Raw genomic sequence first — 15,843 nt, forward strand, 5'->3', positions numbered from 1 at the left:
GTTTACTCAGGTTTCTGAGAAAACTTCTTTAACCTAAGAAATGCACTGACTACCTAAGACATTTGCACTTCTAATCTCCTTTCACCTCTAATATAAGAATTAGATCAACAAGAAGAGATCAAGTGTCACACCCAAATACCCCACCCAGAAACCTACTGGGTATTTACAGACGACATACAAACTCCTTCAGAAAGGAGGACATACAAATTGTCCATCCAAGACTGTGACACATTCAAAACTTGGAACTGAACTGATCTAGACAAGAAAACAAAGCTACTTTGTAGTTTGTGATTCAAGTTCCTGTGTCCAGGACTGCTTATTTTACAAAATACAGCCTGCAGAGAAGTACAGACAGTGCTGAGAGCAGATGTCAGCCTAGGACAGTGTCCTGCTGGCCACCCCTTTGCCAGTGACTCCATCCCCAGCCAAGTCCAGCACTGAAGGATAAGACACTCATAAGCCTCAGCCTTTCAAGAGCAAGGGCTTGTAGCTACAGCTTTGTGGGCAAGGGCTTCAGCTGTCACAAACTCCTACTGAAAATGCTGCAGACCAAGCCCACAACCACCTTCTCACACAGAGGCATTTTCAAACAGCACTCAAAAATGGGTACAGAGTGTGCTAATCTGCAGAGGTTCACAGTCATCCTGAAATTATCAGCACTCAAGAGGACTAAAACATGCAATGAATCTTGGAGGATTGCAGTCTGCAGCAAGTAATGCTCATATTGTAATTAATAATTGAGTGATCTTAATTATTTGATTAAATAATTGGCTGTACTTAATACTGCACTCGAGCTGTGAACAGATGAATGGTTCAAAGGCTCATTCCTTCAAAGACAAAATACTAATGATTTTGTCAGCCATTTAAAATGCAAGTTAAACAGATGATAAATAGCATTCACTCTAAATTGAGGCAATTAATTATTTATTTATTCACTTTATTTCTTCAACTGGAAACAGCTCAGGCCTGGTTGTGGTGCATCCTCCTCACGAAAAACCCAAGTGAGAAGGTTTTGTGTTTCTGGGGTTTTTAAAATTCATTATACTTTTTAGTAGTAGTGTTTTTTGGAACCCTAAAGAATGGGCTGCATTAAAACAATGCAAAGAACTATGTAAACAGCCTTAGACAACTTAAAAATGAGAAAGTCACTGACAACAAGCACAAATGTGTGCACTCATGCTCACAACCCCTTCTTTGTCAGGGTGTGCTCTCAGAAATGTTCATTGTCATCACTTCCCCAAAACTGGAGAAAACAAAACCATAACTTCCACCTCCTGAAAAGACTGAGATAACACGTGGAGGTTTCTATCATGAGATAACAATTTGTCCTGGTACAAACCAGAAATTTAACATTTACCAGAAGAACCATTAATGTTTCTTTGCATGGAAATCAGGAGAGAGCCTTTGGAGCCTGGCATGATGTGCTTGATCAGTATTTTAGTGATACTTTAAGAAATACCAACTTTAGACAGCAGGGAAAAGTATATGTATCTTGTCATTGCTTTCAAGTGTCTTCTGGATATTTCAAATAATATTAAATGTGCACAGTTAATTTTAAATTATTAGAAAACATCCCATGCTGTAATTAAAAAGATAATCCCATTTTTGTCCAATTTCCAAAAAGTAAATTAAACTCAAGTTTAGGGGGAGTTCTGTACTGTTTCTCCAAGTACTGAAAAGCCAAGCCAAGACTTGTTTGCAGTGATAAAAACTGGAGGCAAAGGTTACATTTAAGCACCTTGAGACAGTCACCATTGGAAAGCATTGCTGAATATCAACTCGACCACTTACTGTGATTTTGGTAGCTTTGTTCAGAACATTTACCCATTCAACTAGGTCCTGCTGATCATTGGCTTGTAGAAAGTATTTTCTCATCCCTGCATTCATAACTGTTAAAAACCATTATGAAAAGTTAAGAACATTGAAGTTTAAGAGCAAACGTAACATCATCATGAAAAGATTTTATTTCAGATGAAAATTCCATCTAAAGTAGATAAGTCCTCTGCTGCATTTCTTTTTAGAAAGTCACCTTAAGACACACAGATCCACTTGATTGCTTTATTCTAAAAAAATAGTAATTTAAGCTCTCCACTTAAATGGCATCATACAGACTTTGAAAAATGATTTTTATGAAGTCTTGAATTTTATCAAACTATTCTGCAGTTCTATTTCTTCTTTCTCAAATTCCCCAAGCAACAAGTTTTATACCTGGGGACTTCTACAATTTCTCCTTTTAATCCTCTGCCCAGAATCTCTTATCCTTTGTAACAACATTATAAACACGACTATGGTTACTTTTTTAAAAAATCTTTTTATTGCTGGAAAAATCAGTATTAATTACTAAGTACGTGATGCACAGGACCAAATAACTTTTAAGACAGCTATAACACAAATTTTATTGTACTTAATGATTTGGCAGAGAAACATACTTTAGTCAGTTTATATCTCTACCTCACAACACCTGGCATCTTTTATCTAAAAAGGACAAAAATTTCAGTGCAACAGCAAAAAAAAATTATGGGTAATTCTTGAAATAGGTTGTATGGTGTACAGTGATTAAAACCATCTCAATAAAATTAAATTTAAAATTAAAACCATCTGAATAAAAAGACAATAAATTTGTATTTTTCCTGTAGAAAGTATGAGAACCACTTTAACAGGTTAGAGACATTTGAGCCAGCATCTTGGATCATTAAGGTGTTTTAGAGCTGGCCCACTGACAGGAGAAACTTTACAAGTGCTGAAAACAAAGCCCTCCACACATGTGCAGAGGAATCTGTAGATGGCACTGAACTGACACACCACGAACTTGCCTAAAACCAGAAGGAGCTCTATGATTATCTAAAGCTTCAGTAAATTTTAAACAAGTTTAAACCCAGAAGGCACCCCAAAAATTTCTTTTTTTTTTTTTCTGTGCAGCAACAGAAGCTGAAATTTGACCTAAGAGCATTGTCTGACAGTATTTCAGGATCAATTAAATCAACTCTTTTATCAGTAAAACAGATTTTAATAGTTACATTTCTTGTCTTCACAGCTGACAGGCATGCCACATCTCTGAAAACAAGTTTTAGTGCTTATTAATGCCTCAAAAATTTCAGACATCTGAAAAACAGCTCTCACCTACTCCTCATTAGGCTGCAATATGAAAAAACACAAGAACACCTTATGAGGAAGCCAACATTTCCATCATACTAAAGAAGAAAGTGAATACAAGCTATTTTTTAAACACTACCAGCTGTAGCTGGTACCAGAACTGCAGAACATTATCTTTGTTCCAAATTTCTGAAGAAGGCACTTGATGCACAAAGCACATGCCAGAACTTACCAAAGCAGAACTCTGCCTTTGGCCTCAGCTTAGTTGCATCGCTAACCTAGAAGGGAAATTAAGATTATAAATGTCACAAAACACACATCAGATATCACAAGTTTTGTTCCCTTTCAAGTGGGTAAATGCAAAGATTAGCAGCACAGCAAGCTGGTCGGGCACAATGATAAACAAGAATTAAAAATCAAAATGAAAGACAAACAAGGAAGGTGGGAAGATGCAGTATTGACAACAAAAAATGCAAAGGAAGAATGAAAAATGAGCAGAAAACCAAGAAAAGGTCAAGTATTTTTCTCCATTTATTTGTTAATGCAGTATCTGCTACAAATTTAACCATGGAAACTTTCTTAGTTCACAGTTCCCTTTCAGACATATTTAGAACTAACTGTACACAGTCTGTGTCCTGTCTACTAAAGGTCATTATTACTTGCAAGCTATCACACCCAAGGACTTACCTTCCCCTTCATAAAAGGCCTGTATTTTCTCCAAGACTAATGGGAACTCAAATATTCATAAAGAACTGAAATATCAATTCTGTGAGCACAAAGAGCTGAGGTTTGAAATCACTAAATAAACCTAGGCAACACAGTAATTAATCTGTTCTTTTAACCTGAACCTATTGAAGTGTTTGTAACACCTCTCTAATTCAGGAGTATCACAGAAGCAAGAGGAGTAAGTGGCATTTAAATTTGTCTGAAGTTGAGGCCCTTGGTAGTTACCATCAAGAATTTAACCAGTATCTCACATGTTAATTATCTTACCTTTGAAATATAGGTAAGTTTAATGACCCCAACAGGTGGAGATCCAGAGGGAAGATTCTGAAACAAATCACATGTGTTACAAAGTGAAACTAGTTTATTCTCATACCACAGTCAGTTTTTATGCATAAAAAGCAAGTAATTCCACAAACAAAAAGAAAATCCTACATATTTTTATAGACAATGCACAATGTATGCTTGAAACAGGATCTAAACTACTTGTTTATTATACACACATCTGTTAATCAACTAAAAACAGAAAGACTGCTAGAAACAATACAAATAGTAATTGTTTCAGAGGTTTATGTATTTTACTAGAGGAAAAAGGATTCTTGTGGGTCTGCATCCAGGAAATCCGGAAAGAATACTTTTTCCTTAACAGATGTTGGAGTCTCATGTACTTTGACCAGGGCAGGCGGAAGGGACAAGAAGTGACATTCATCTATTATGTCAGATACTTCAAAGGCCATCTCACATATTTTCCAATCACTTCAGGGATTTAGAATGGCCTTCACATAGTTATAAGAACCCTACAGTTCTTCAAAACTAAAGCAGTGGAAGAAAATCAAGAAGTTTCAACTTGCCTCTTGCAAGAAACCCTTTCATTTGTACATGTAAAATAAAAGGCCTAACCTAGGCCTGGGTGTGCACTGCAAATATCATTTAAGCCTTAAAGCTTCTGAGGAATTGCAATTTCTACAGCACTTCAAGATTTTGTCCACATGCCCTGAATTGCTTCGTTTCACTCATCGAGATCAAACATTTGAAGTCTGTCTTACTTCCAGAAATTCTTTTTCTCCTCAGTGAGAACTGCTAAATGCTTCAGTCACAAGTCACATCCATCGAGCTGCACTTCATTTACATTTTGTTTTTGCTGGTTCCTTTGAACAGCAGACTCCTGCTTTTTAACTCTCCTGTTCCTGGCAGAAGCGTACATGGATATTCTTCTAGCAGGCACTTGTCAGCTGACCTGGATCCTACGCTCTCACTGTCTCTGTGCCCAAACCTTGAGCAATTATCTGTTCTTCCCTCTGCTAGAAAACACAGGGATGCAGGTAAATTGTAAAAGTAGCTTTTATCTAATGGCTGCTCTCCATCACAATGGATACAAGCTGTCCTCATTCATACACCATCCATGCTGGATTGCAACTGCAGGTTTCATTAAAAATTGCTTTTCAATGACTGATTCTGTTGAGGGAAAGGAATATGTAATGCAAGGAAAACCACACACTACCACGTAAGGCTAAAGGTGAATGAAACACCTGGATACTGAACACCTGGGTGTGTGATTTGGCTCATCTGGTTATACTAAACTGATTTACAATTATTTCACTTATGTCAATGATTTTTTTTCCCCAGCTTCCAGGTCCATAATACCAAACCCCACCTCTCTTTTGCGAATTTGTTAGAAAACCCAAACTTGACATAAACCAGGAAATTGCTGCCAGGAACACCTCACCTGTGGGTTATCCATGTACCATACCAGGCTGTCTTCTCGTGTGTCCAGAATGAAGTACCGCCGCAGGAATTTCCCACTATTCTCATTTTCCTCAATGTCTAGGAAACCACAGATGCGATTCTGGCGATCCACATAAGGCATTTCTGACCCTGGACATCACACTGCACAACAAAAAGCACAGGAGGTAAGCAAAGTTCCTTGGTGCTAATTTTAAGACTGCTCTGTGCCTACCCATGACATTTTGAGCAGTTTCAACCAGTAGCTTAAAGAAGTTTCTATGGAAGGGTAAGTGAAGCGTAGCTGCTCCCCACACCACCACCACTGAACTTTTACATAGAACTTTCATACTTCTTTGAAGCATGTATTTAGCAGATCTAATAGCCTAAGTGTAAAGTTACAAGTGGTAAGCAACAGATGAGCATCAAGACTAATTTTGACAAGATCACTGAAAAATAAAAGTTCTCCTTCACAACGTGCACAAAATTGAGACAGCAGTGGGGTTACACTTCCTCCTTTGACATTGCCTCTCATGGCCAAGAAAGAATCTTTGGCAGTGGCTCGACTGCCCAATGCAATTTTTCATATCTTGCTTAGGCAAATGCAATAAAAAAGCTTTTAGAAACACTGTTCACATTTTTCTCCTACAAAAAGCACTTCATGTCTAACCATGTCTAAGAATAGACATCTTTTCATTCTTATACACTAAATAGCCAAAATGAAGTTGTATGTGCACCAAGAGACAGGCAAACACCCTTTGCTCATGGTACTGAGGTCTGAGGATGTCAGGCGCTTTTTTTGCTGGGGGGGGTTTTGGAGGGGCTTTTTGTTTGTTTGTTTGTTTAGCTTTAAAAAATTAAATTAAAAGCTGCATTGTGCCCACCTATTGCCATTTTGCCTGCTTCACCTTTTGTGGCTCTGCCTTACTGCAGCCTACTGCATCACGGGTTTTGCTTCCTTTTATTTTATGGGACAGTCATTTTACTTTAAGAGCCAGCCTTGTAAGACCAAAGATAAATCTGCATATTCATCTAAAAATGATAAAAATCAGGTCGATGCCAATCTTTCCCAGGGCACGAAAGAAACGATTCAGTCTTTACATTTTGTTACAAAATTCAGAAATAGTACAGATCCAAAAATACTAACGTAAGACACAGAAGGTTGAAGCACTTCACACTTTTCATCATTTTCCAACTTTTCCAGCTTTAACCATGTAATGTGGAAGTTTCATTTTAGCATTTCTTTGAATTCTTTAATACTTTTTTAAGGTTGCTTGATTTAAATACATTTACTTACACAATGAGACAGACACCTGATAATTATCTGTAGCAAGCTATTGATATACCACAGCAAAACATGAGACAGTTTTTCAAGTGTTGTTTCGGGGAGAGAATCAGTGTTTATTTTAAGGACTCAGATATCCACATTTTTGGGGGGAATTGATTGATTGATTTTTATCAATATACAAACATGTAGAGATATACTTGTATTTACAGCTGTCATTTTATATGCCTAATTACAATACAAGCAAAATTTTGGTTCAACCACTTTGAGAAATATGTTTTAAAACATGTGTTACCAGCAACAATGCTTTAAATATGCAAAGGTTTGTTCTTCAATCAAGTAAGAAAATTTACTAAGGTAATCTAAATTTTCTTGCTGTGTTCCTCACAATCTAAATATCACAGATCTAAGTCCAGTCCTGTAATCAAGTTATAACTATAAGGAATACAAAAATAAACACTTGAGCACTCAGGACAATATCACTACTTTAACAAACAATCATCAGTAATTCAATTGAGGCTCTTGGGATCACTTCACACTGAAGCAACATCTCCCTACAAACACATCTGAGGGAAAGCTCAAGGGTAGCTGTTCTCTAAATGACACCTCTAATCTGTCAGAACTTGGCATCACATCTTGTTTTCATTTAAATGAATATAAAAATTGCCATTTACCAGTATTGCCCTAAGTTGTGGCAGGTGGTCCCTCAACAAAATCATCCAGCACTTCCAGGACACCCTTCAGGCTTCATAACAACAGTTTATGAAGCCCAGAAAAGCCCTGTGCCTAAAAAAAGCAAATATTGGTGGCTGGTTTCCTGTCTGAGCAGACTTAAAGCTGTGTTCTCTGCAGATGTGAAGAAAACGAAACAAGGAAAACTTGTTTTTGAAACAAGATACAGATTGATTAAGAATCCTTGAATAAAACCAACTGAATTTTCAAAGCACTTTTCCCCTATAAGAGAATCTATGTTTCAGAAATCCTTTTAAGGAAAATGAAAGGAGGATGCTCATAATGCTCCATTATGAACACACAATTAGCTAAAGCTGAGCTACTGCAATACTTGAAGGGTTTTTTTCCAGGGCAAAAGACAAGACTCAGAAGCTTTTTCTTATTTGTCAATAAACCAACCCTCACAGACAAAAAAAAAAAACCCCCCAAACCTAAATTAATAAATATTTTATATTTCAAATTACTACTAGCTAATTTCTAGCCTACAAAATGATTCTATTTGCACCTACTCTGTGCTCTATGAAAATATAGCATAAATTAACACTAATCTAAAACTTAAATTGTGTACCTGCTGTTTTCTTCAAATTAGTTTAAAATTCCTCATGGGATTACAGACTTCTATTAGACTGATAGTCTTAAATAATAAGAGACAAAAAAAAAAAAAGCCCTTTAACTTTATAACAAATTGAATTCTAACACAGTATCATCCAACCATTTTCCAGTTTTAAAAGCGTGCTTATTACACCATATTGCACCTTGGCAAGATTCCCCTGTAAATTAATAGCAATTCTATTCAGCCTTCATTAATGAACCACAATTTGCAATGCACATCAAAAAAAAAAAAAAAAAATCAATTTGTGCCTTTCTTCCAGTTACTAAAGGGACTGAACACATGACAAAACCACCACCACGATACCCTTCCTACAACTCTAGACAGACGAAAAAAGCACTGATGGAATTGCCATGATTCATATAAGGAATTGCAGAACTCTAATTCCTCAGTGTAGGAAATCTGGCTGGAAGACCACCAACCTAAGAATTCATCAGAACTTCATCTTAAAAGTGTCTTCAGAACAGATCATGTCTTGCACAGATGAGATTTTTCATTAAATTATTTGAAGCAATTATGAAACAAAAATCTCCAAGTCTGTACACTTTACAGCATTATTACACGCACCCTTAGTTATTTTCTGCAGCAGAACCTGCAGTACAGAACAGTGCATTAACTCTTCTAGAATCAAGTATTATAAAAAGATGATGAGTTCTTAGAAAGGCTGAAGGCATCAAACCTGTTACAGATCACATACAACTTCATTTCATTTTGCCTTCCCTCCCTGGAGTGGAAGGGTAGGGCAGGGGAGATGTGGGTCAATGATACAGTGCTGCTTCAGGAAAAACATCCCTGTGGCCCATTTCCTCCTGGTTCTTGCCATAATCCACCAGAAACTAAGAGATTTTTGAAAACCTATTTTGTGGCATATAGTAACACTCTGTAAGAATTCAGAAAACTCTCAGCTCCTTAAAATTCTTTTCCTGGAGGGCTGTGTTATAATCCGGACAGGAGGTGTCACTTATTTTTGAAGCCTTACATCCCCCCTTCCAGCAGCAGGGTACTAATTTAAGTAGGTCCATACCTCATCAGCCCAGCTTCTCTCAGATTTCCCCTCTCCCCACTCTCTTCCTCTGAGGTACAGCACACACCGACATTCCCCAACATTTATATCACACACTGAGGGCTGCCTGGCCTCCTGGGCACCACTATAAATAAAAATCCCAGATCACCTTCCCCAGTCTCACTGTAAATGCATGACTGCACAAGTAGGACCTGCAGAGGCACACGAGCATCTCCTTTTCACCAATTATAACACACGGCTTGAACTCTCCTACATTAATTCCTATTTTTAGTTTCCCACCAGCACCTGTTCTTGAGTTCACCTCCATTACAGATTGGCTGCAGCCTTCGTACTTTCAAGTACAAGTCTAGACAAGACTGAAGTGAGGTGCCAGATAATATTTCTACGGCCCAATCTCTCCCTTGACTTCATTTCCACAGGCAGGTACAAACCAAGGACCACTGGCTGACTAAAGCAAGCAGAATTTTGTGCTTACAAAAAGACCGTGCAATAGGCTTTGCACTACCACAGGAGAGCTTGATTAATAAATACAACATGAGCACTTAATATCTCTTTATTTTACATGTTTTTTCCCCAAGGTTTGGGTATATTTTATTACTTTTATTTCTTTTGTTTAGACGAACAGTTCTGCTTCCTGCTCTTTAACGTGTGGACATTTGGAACTTTGGATTTAACTTACCCCAGGAGATGACTTTGGGGTTTTCTTCTATCAGCTAGGAAGATTAAGAAACATACATTACCTACTTACTCATCCCTATGAAATGAAGAACAACATTCATACACCTCCACTTGATAAATATAAAATGATGCCATGAGTCATGCCCATCCCTCCTCCCCACCTCCCTTTTTAAGCTCTGCTGTTTAGAGCAGCTCCAGCACCACAAAGGGAAGGTAAAGCAGCATCCCCAGCGATCTCCAGTCTTTCCTGCAGTTCCAGGGACAGCTTAATTAGTGAGGGCTCCTGGCTTTTGCCTAGGCAATTACTCTCAGCTTCCTGCTGTAAATCAGCTGCTCTCCAGCTGGTCATCTCTTTTACTGACCATTTACTGACTCCCGTGGGGAAGGGATGAGCTCAGACTGTTCTGCTTATCCCCTGAAGAACACAGCAATGAAAGCTTTCCTTCTTGTGCACTTCCAGAACAAGGAAAGGGAGCAGGGACAGGGAAATTCCAACCCTAAGACAACCAGCTCAGAACAGCCTCTGAAAACAAGCCACATAAATCTTCAAGGGACAGTAGTTCAACTTCTTTTTACTTCCTTGAAAACCTTCCAGCACAGGCAGCCCACTAAAGAGATAACTTATACTATGAGACAATGTCCCTGCTCACCTCTCATTCAACTTCCAAAGTACAAAAAACATGACAAAAAAAACCCCACAAAGAACTAATCCAGGAACTGGAGAGGTGACTTGGCTGCAATTCTTTTGACAACAAAAGATAATTCAGAATTGATGGATTTAAAATTACAAGTCCAGCTTTTCAATTTCCCAAAGGTCCTCCACAGATTCATTTTTGTCCTGGAGGGCACAGCAGACACTGGATACTTCTGTTAACAGAAAAGACATGCCTTTGATTTGCTAACAGCCTGTGACACTCTGATCAACTTTTTAACTACATCTGAAAATGAAAACTGCAAGTCTCCAGGATACACTGCCTCCTAAATTCAGATTCCCTCTCTAAAGTAGTCAAAAAGAAGGAAAAACCAGCTGCAAAAGGCCAGTATTCACCTGTAAGAGAATTCCTAAGCAGAAGTCAGTCTCCCAAATAAAAAAACCTGAAATACAAGTAGCACTGACCTCTCCTATCCCTGACCAAACTATGAGGAATGCCAAAAGATACATCCCTCCCCCAGTACCTAATCCAACTTCCAAGCAGGCCACAATATAGAAAAATCATCATTGCAGCGATGATTCATCTAACAAAACCAGCAGCCTTATCTTGAACTTAAGTCTTAGCCAGTCATGATTCTGTGTTCAAAATGCTGATCTGCTGTTTTCCAGGAACACTTGTTAAATCAGGGTAAGCTAACCACTCCCATCTTTTCCAGTGTACCTCAGCAAGTCAAATGATTGATTTCATTCAATACTATCCTGCAATGTTGCTTTCACCTTGGAAAAATTTCTGTATGTTCTAGGGGAAGATTGAAGTTCCAAGGAAAACGCTTTCAAGTTACCCAAATCCATCATCCCCTGGCCTTTCTCAAGCACTGATCTACAAGTTCCATGATGGGACAGACTGGTACTTCCTCAAAACCTTCTGCAGAAATTTCTCTGAGTGATGTTTCCTGTTCTTAACTAAACTATTTTCCTCCATTTTAAGGTATTTGCAACAGCAGCCAAAGGCTCTGGGATATGATGGAATGAGGAAATGCACGGCACAGGATGCAAAACTCCTCTCTATCACTGACCTTTTAAGTCAAAACAAAACAAAAAAACCCAACCTCACCTACTAATGGTTTTTGCCCAGCTAAAACAATTATTTTAATTGTCCCTCTAAATGCACTGAGCTAACACAAACAAAAGGAAGCATCCTGTGCAACAAGGTCATTATAAAAATACACGCTTGAAATTTATCCATTAATAACTTATGAATGATGACCAGCTTACAAGGCAATAAAGTAAAATAACAAAGCTGAGAAACAGTCATAGAACATGTTCAATAACACCAAGTCTTTACAACAGTCAGATGTAATTTTCATCACTTTATATTAAGCCTAGATAATATAGTTACTCAAAATGAGATATAACCAGAAATAAATACAAGGAAAAAAAATATAGTTACTCTAATTCACTTTGACTTGTATCTCATACATGACTCAAAACAAGTTTTTTAATGCTTATTAATTTCAGTTACATACTAGTTAAAATCCTTCAAAATGCAAGTTCAAAGTTGATTCATATTTACAATTTTTTAATAAGCCTTTTCAAAATTTTGAATAAGTGCCATCTGCAAAACTCCAAATATGACAAGTTAGGTCCTTGTTCTTGAATATGCTTACATGTCTATTCTATAGAAAGTGTCCATTCATGACAACCAAAACAAATTAAAAATCAAGCAGGAAATCACCACATTACTTATTAGGATTACTTATTATTACCAGTAAGTCATTAGAAAAAACCCTGTTTAATTTCAATAATGGTCACTGTTTCATCCAGGCCAACCACTCCAAGCACTTGAATTCCACACACTCCCAGCTTTTTTCAAATTCTCATCTGAATCAAACTACACATCCTGGTGAAGCTTATTTGACTTGAGGAAGTCCAACACAAAAAGAAGGTGAGGCTGGTTGAATAACGAAGTTTGCCATTTTTGAGCCAGTCTTGCTGATTTTCACTCTGAATCCCGGGCATAAACTCAGCAGTATAAATGAACACAGACCTTCCTGGGAAGTATGCAAGAAATGGAAAGGCCAGCTGCTTAGGAAATTAGCTGTATCTCCAGTTTTCACAGAACACTCTTATGTTGTTAAAGAAAGCACTGTAAATAACTAAAATTTTCAGTTCATTTCAAATATCAACTAATGAAAAGAACATTATCAGGTGAATATTTGGTTTGATCCCTTTCACAGATATAAATATTTAATGAAAACAAAGCACACAAAGCTGATGATCAATTTTGATTTTATAGATCTAATTTAGCAATTTTGATGCAGAATAAAGAAAAGTGCAATGCTTCACCTACGTTAACACTCTGGAAAGGAAAAAATCATTGCTGTTCAATTTTTACCTCATTTAATATTTACAGTACAGACTGTGTTTGTATAATCCACTATGTCAGCCAAAATTCCCTCTACTGCAAAGACTTGATATTTCCTCCAGAATCCAGCTCACTTATCAATTATATCAGTCCTACACAAGGATTCCCAGAGATTAGGACTAATCTCAGAGCTCTTCAGTAAGTGCAAGCGTAGTGAAAGCTCTTCAGGAAGAACAGGGCTTTGTCTGTCTGATGTAAGAGAACCAATGTGCATTTATAGAACCCACCAGCTCCTGTTTACCAAGGTGGGAAGAGAAAATTAAGCTCCCATCAAATGGCAAAGTTTTTGGGACATTACCCTCCCCCTCCTTTTTTTTATACATCTTAAATTAAGAAAAATCAAATCCCAGTCTGCCATATTTAATGAAAGTCTCACCCAACACAGAGATAAACCCCATAAAGTGAAAGCTGCTCTGCAGTGACAGGTTTTGTAGCACAGTGCCAGCACACTAACACTTCACTCGAAGCACATCACTCACTGTAACATCTCACAGAATTCATTTCCAGCAGCCTTCCTACTTGGAACCAAGCCATAAGCCCAGGGAATTGTCCTCATGTCAGGTACAGCCCATGCCTGGCTGCTGGCCTTCTTCCTCACCTTCCTCCTTATTTGTAGGGTGACACAAATAACAGTTACTGCCCAGCTGTTGCTCTGCACTGACAAAGGTGTTTCTCAAAACCTCAGTTACAGTGTGTAGGGAGAGTAACACCCCTCCACCCACAGAATAATCCCAAAAGTACCAGGCAGGCTCCTGGCATTTTGTGGGATTGCTGTCTGACCTATACACGGCGAGGGAGAAACACTCCAGAAGAATCCCAAATCCTGCATACATCTGACAAGCCTGGAAATCCTGGATGTACCATGAGCATGCAACAGGCTGGGTTTCAACACTGTACTGCTGCCTCCCACAAAAAGGCAGCAAATGGACCTCCTGAAGGAGTCATGCTCCTCCACCCAAAAGTCAGGACACCAGCACAAAGTAGGAAGATATTATAGATAAATTACAGCACCTGCAGTGAACTTGATTTAAGGAAGAAACAAAAGAAAAAGGTTAATGATAAAAAAAACAAGATAACCAAATCCTGAAGTCCTGAATCAGCAGACACACTTTTGAAGCAAGAACATCCTTTAAGTTACCCAACCTTTCAGCAGTGGTGCACACACAGGCATGGAGTCTACCAGATAGAGAAATAACTTGCCAGCTGAATTATTAGCACAGCCTAAGTTCCCATTTGTCATTCTAAACCTCCCTAAAGAGTTAACCAACATATTTAACAACATCTTTTGAAGTGCAGTTTTAAGAGGACTGCTCACTCTTACAACAAACCTGGCATGTAATTGTTCTAGTGTTTAACAGAAGAACATTTAATTAAGTCACTAGTCTGAACAAGTTCCAACACATTTTCTTGGACATGGGATGTAAATGTGGTGGGTACCAAAGCACCCAGGGAGAGCATACACATCAAAACAATTACATATTAAATGAATTAATTTATCACCTCTCTGTCAGTATACAGAGACTGTTCCTGGGAGTGTTGACTCTCAACAATGAAAACATGTTTGCAAAGCTTGATAATTGCTGTCTAGTCTACATCTTAAATTTATAGCAATGACAGTGCCCTATTTCCACCAGAAGGATTTAAAATCCAAAATAATTTTAACTCTATAACATTACTAAAGACACTGCTCATTAGAGGTGGCTGCAAATTCTTTTTCCCTTTGGGGGAGTTGAGAGGTAGAGAAGCTCAACCTCTTTCACATGAGAAGTCAGTAAATCAGGCCCAATTTAAGAGATTCTGCTTACCATGCCAGCAGAACAAATGAGCTCAATTGATATCCAAAACATGTGGATGCAATGGTTAGCTAGATTTAAAAGCATCTTCCAAAGACCAGAACAGCCAACAAAGGAACAGAGAGAGCTTTGCTACTGTCCCCGGTGTGGCAGAACCATAACATAAAAGATTTACATGTTTGTGTGGGTATTTTAAGCATTGTTTTAAAATTCTGTTAAACAAACGAGGCCATACAGTGCTCCTTAAAGTTTTAAGGACTTGCTTTCTCTAAGTGACACCAGAGATTTCCAGTCAAAACCTTTTTTCCACCGTCTTTTTCTGGTTTTCCTCCTCCTGCCTGGAGCTTACCCCTAGTTTTTAAGTTGGCCAATGTCTTCAAACTCTCCCTCCCAGCCCAAGGGAGCTCTGTGCCCCACATCAACACCACCCCTGGCCACGTCCAACCTGACATACCCTAAACACTCCTGTGATGCAGAGCTGCTGCTGCTGCTCTGCACTCTCAGTATGAGAACGGAGGGACAGAGAAGCAGCTTGTCCCAGGCCACACAGGAAGCTTTTTGGCAACACAGTAAGCTGAACCTGTTTCCCAAGTCCCAGAGCAGCAACCTCACTATTGAACCACCTTTCTTCTACATAAAATACCTGAAACTATTCAGATTTTAAGGCAAAGGCATATGTTCAAACCTGAAAACTGTTTAAACTGTTGAATGCCACAAATGTCTACCAGATCTGCAACTCCCTACTCGTGCAGATAACATCTGTTAAGAATAAGTGGCTCATACAGTTCTGCACCAGAAAGCTTAATAAGTTCCTTCTTCAAGATTAAAGAAACACCTACACATTCTAGATGTTTCTGCAAGTCCCTGGAGGGAGAAAATGCTGCTTAGTGCTGAGACAATCAACCAGCTTCCTTCCTCAACAGCAACAAAACCCTGCTGCTTTACCTAGCACTGAGAGGAAAGTGTTATTTATAGAATTGAGCCCTATACCAACACGTACCTAAATATTTCTCACAGTTAGGGTACAGCATGTATCAAGATGACCTTAGCCCTACGTATTTTCAAAGTCCTAATTTGAAAGATCAGCGTAAGAGCAGAAAAAAACT

General features: G+C 38.3%; 1 protein-coding gene across 8 annotated transcripts in view; it reads right to left on the bottom strand.

The window, feature by feature from the left end:
* The window catches only part of PLEKHA1 (pleckstrin homology domain containing A1), a 31,306-nt gene that overhangs the window by 11,975 nt on the left and 3,488 nt on the right, over positions 1-15,843 (bottom strand). For 7 of the 8 annotated variants that reach the window (XM_032116070.1, XM_032116069.1, XM_032116067.1 and 4 more), the window contains exons 2-5: positions 5,543-5,703; positions 4,087-4,143; positions 3,326-3,371; positions 1,792-1,889 (exon numbers count right to left, since the gene is read on the bottom strand). In XM_032116070.1, coding sequence (XP_031971961.1) covers positions 1,792-1,889; positions 3,326-3,371; positions 4,087-4,143; positions 5,543-5,683 — 342 coding nt within the window. In that variant the 5' untranslated portion in view covers positions 5,684-5,703. Of the gene's footprint in view, positions 1-1,791; positions 1,890-3,325; positions 3,372-4,086; positions 4,144-4,862; positions 5,118-5,542; positions 5,704-15,843 lie in introns of those variants that run through there. The other variant, XM_032116072.1, reaches the window with a different exon arrangement.

Source organism: Corvus moneduloides, chromosome 8 (genome assembly GCF_009650955.1).
Source record: "Corvus moneduloides isolate bCorMon1 chromosome 8, bCorMon1.pri, whole genome shotgun sequence".
NCBI classification, from domain to species: domain Eukaryota; kingdom Metazoa; phylum Chordata; class Aves; order Passeriformes; family Corvidae; genus Corvus; species Corvus moneduloides.